Genomic DNA, 2,025 nt, shown 5'->3' with positions numbered 1-2,025 from the left:
ATGGCGTCGTGCTTCCTATATTAAATAAAATTGCACGTTAAGGTTTGTCGTAAACATTTGCAGACGGTGGAGTTCAGGGCGGTGGCTCACGCGGCGGTGGTGCGCGTGACGTCGCCGGACCCCGTGTCCGACCTGGTGCTGCACGTGGTGGGGGCGGACGGCAGCCGCGACCTCGGACCCCTCACGCCCGTACCCGACCCCGCCGGGGGGTACGTCTTCGAGCACACCTTGTATCTGGCCGATGTAAGTACAAGCGGCAAATTCATTGCCTATTGTTACATTTTAATAGATATGGAGAATAACGGAAACAAAACTCGCTCAGTGTAGACTGGCTTATTGACGTCAAATACACTTAGCGATCGTTCCTTTCCAAGCATGGTGCATGCGCATACACAACACATTTCAAATTTAATCTCAATTTGCATGGTACACTTAACTCCGGAATAAAAATGTGTCGAAGGAAAAGTTTGTATTTAGTTGTTTGGTGCAGGGCGAGGAGGTGTCGGTGCGGGCGACGTCGGCGACGCTGCTGGTGTCGCCGCGGTCGGGGCAGCGCGTGCGGGGCGCGCCGGGGTGCGGGGCGGCGGCGCTGCAGCTGCAGGCGGCGCGCGGCCTCACGCTGGCCGGCCGCCTGCTGCCGCCAGTCGCGGACGTGCTCATCACGCTGCGCTCCGGTACCCACAGCATCTCGCACCTCTCTCATCGTTATAATACTGCGGTGTCATTGTGTACATGGAATCTTAGTCTTTCAGTGAAGGATTTAAAATGATGTATTTATGTGCGCAGATGAATTGGTCCTGACGCAAGTGACCGGGGAGGACGGCACGTACCGGTTCGGTCCGCTGGAGCGCGGGCGGCGGTATGCTGTGAGCGCGCAAAAGGACTCGTACGTGTTCGGCGAGCGCGACGAGGACGGCAACATCGTAGCCAGCAAGCTCGCAGAGATCCTGGTCGAGCTGCAGGACGAGGCCGACGGCAAGCCGCTGGAGGTGACTCACTCACACATGTGCGATTAATTAATGGAATAATCGAAGTGCGTTTTCCTACAAAAATGTACATTGTCAGGGTGCGCTGGTGTCGGTGAGCGGCGGCGAGTACCGGCGCACTGCGGCGTCGGACGCGGAGGGTCGGCTGCGGTTCGTGTCGCTGGCGCCGGCGCAGTACTACGTGCGGCCGCACCTCAAGGAGTACCGGCTGCGGCCGCCGCACGCCACGCTCACCGTGCCGCCGCACACGGACGACGCGCCGCACGCCGACATGCTGCACACGCTTCGCTTCACGTACGTCGCATTACGTATTTCATACAAGTTGTAGAATAGTCAATGTTTCTGTGGTGTTTTACGTGAGGTACGTGTGCAGGGGAGTGCGAGTGGCGTGGTCGGTGTGGGGCAGCGTGGTGTCGCTGAACGGTGCGGGCGTGGCGGGGGCGGGCGTGCGCGCTCTGCCCGTGCCGCCTTCCGCTGAGACCCCGCCCCCCGCACACTGCGTGCCGCAGGACGCCACCGCCTCGTTGGACGCTACCTTCCGGTACCACTCTACTTACACTTTTAAACTTCCCTTTATGATTAATATTAATAAACTTAATTATGACATTTTTGACAAAAAAAGATGGTAGTTTAATGTATAATGACTTGACTTAAAGTCTTATGTATGTCCCCGTGCGCCGCCAGTTCGCAGTTAATGTATAAGTGGTTAAAATTGAATAGTTTTCTTTCTAACCAGAATTCGTGGTTTGATGCCAAATTGTTTCTACAAACTTGAGCTGAAGGAATCCTCTGCAGAGGAATTGAGCGGCCTGAGGCTCGCTAAGGCGCCGCCAGTCATCGAAGTGAGTTTTTAATATTTGCTTAAGTTGTAGTTTTCTCGTCGCCGCGATGGCTCCGCATGATGAAATTTTATATGACTGCGAGCAGATGAAGGAGCAGGACGTGCAGAACGTGCGTCTGATAGCGATCCAGCGCGTGGCGGTGACGGACGGCGGCGTGGTGGTGCGCGCGCCCGCCGAGTACATCCGCACGCTGCGTC

At 56.5% G+C, this 2,025-nt stretch overlaps 1 protein-coding gene across 1 annotated transcript in view; it reads left to right on the top strand.

Moving 5' to 3' along the window:
- LOC106123870 (nodal modulator 1) overlaps window positions 1-2,021 on the top strand; it is a gene marked incomplete at its 3' end in the record, with an annotated part of 5,210 nt that extends 3,189 nt beyond the window's left edge. The window contains exons 10-16 of the mRNA XM_013320281.1: window positions 31-243; window positions 491-674; window positions 787-989; window positions 1,066-1,280; window positions 1,360-1,527; window positions 1,723-1,828; window positions 1,914-2,021. Of these exons, the coding sequence (XP_013175735.1) occupies window positions 31-243; window positions 491-674; window positions 787-989; window positions 1,066-1,280; window positions 1,360-1,527; window positions 1,723-1,828; window positions 1,914-2,021 (1,197 nt within the window). The remainder of the gene's footprint in view (window positions 1-30; window positions 244-490; window positions 675-786; window positions 990-1,065; window positions 1,281-1,359; window positions 1,528-1,722; window positions 1,829-1,913) is intronic.
- Window positions 2,022-2,025: the final 4 nt, after the last annotated feature.

Source organism: Papilio xuthus, unplaced genomic scaffold (genome assembly GCF_000836235.2).
Source record: "Papilio xuthus unplaced genomic scaffold, Pxut_1.1 DF825946.1, whole genome shotgun sequence".
Classification (NCBI taxonomy): Eukaryota; Metazoa; Arthropoda; class Insecta; order Lepidoptera; family Papilionidae; genus Papilio; species Papilio xuthus.
The sequence above is the reverse complement of the archived record's forward strand: the minus strand, read 5'-3'. Positions and strand labels throughout refer to the sequence as shown.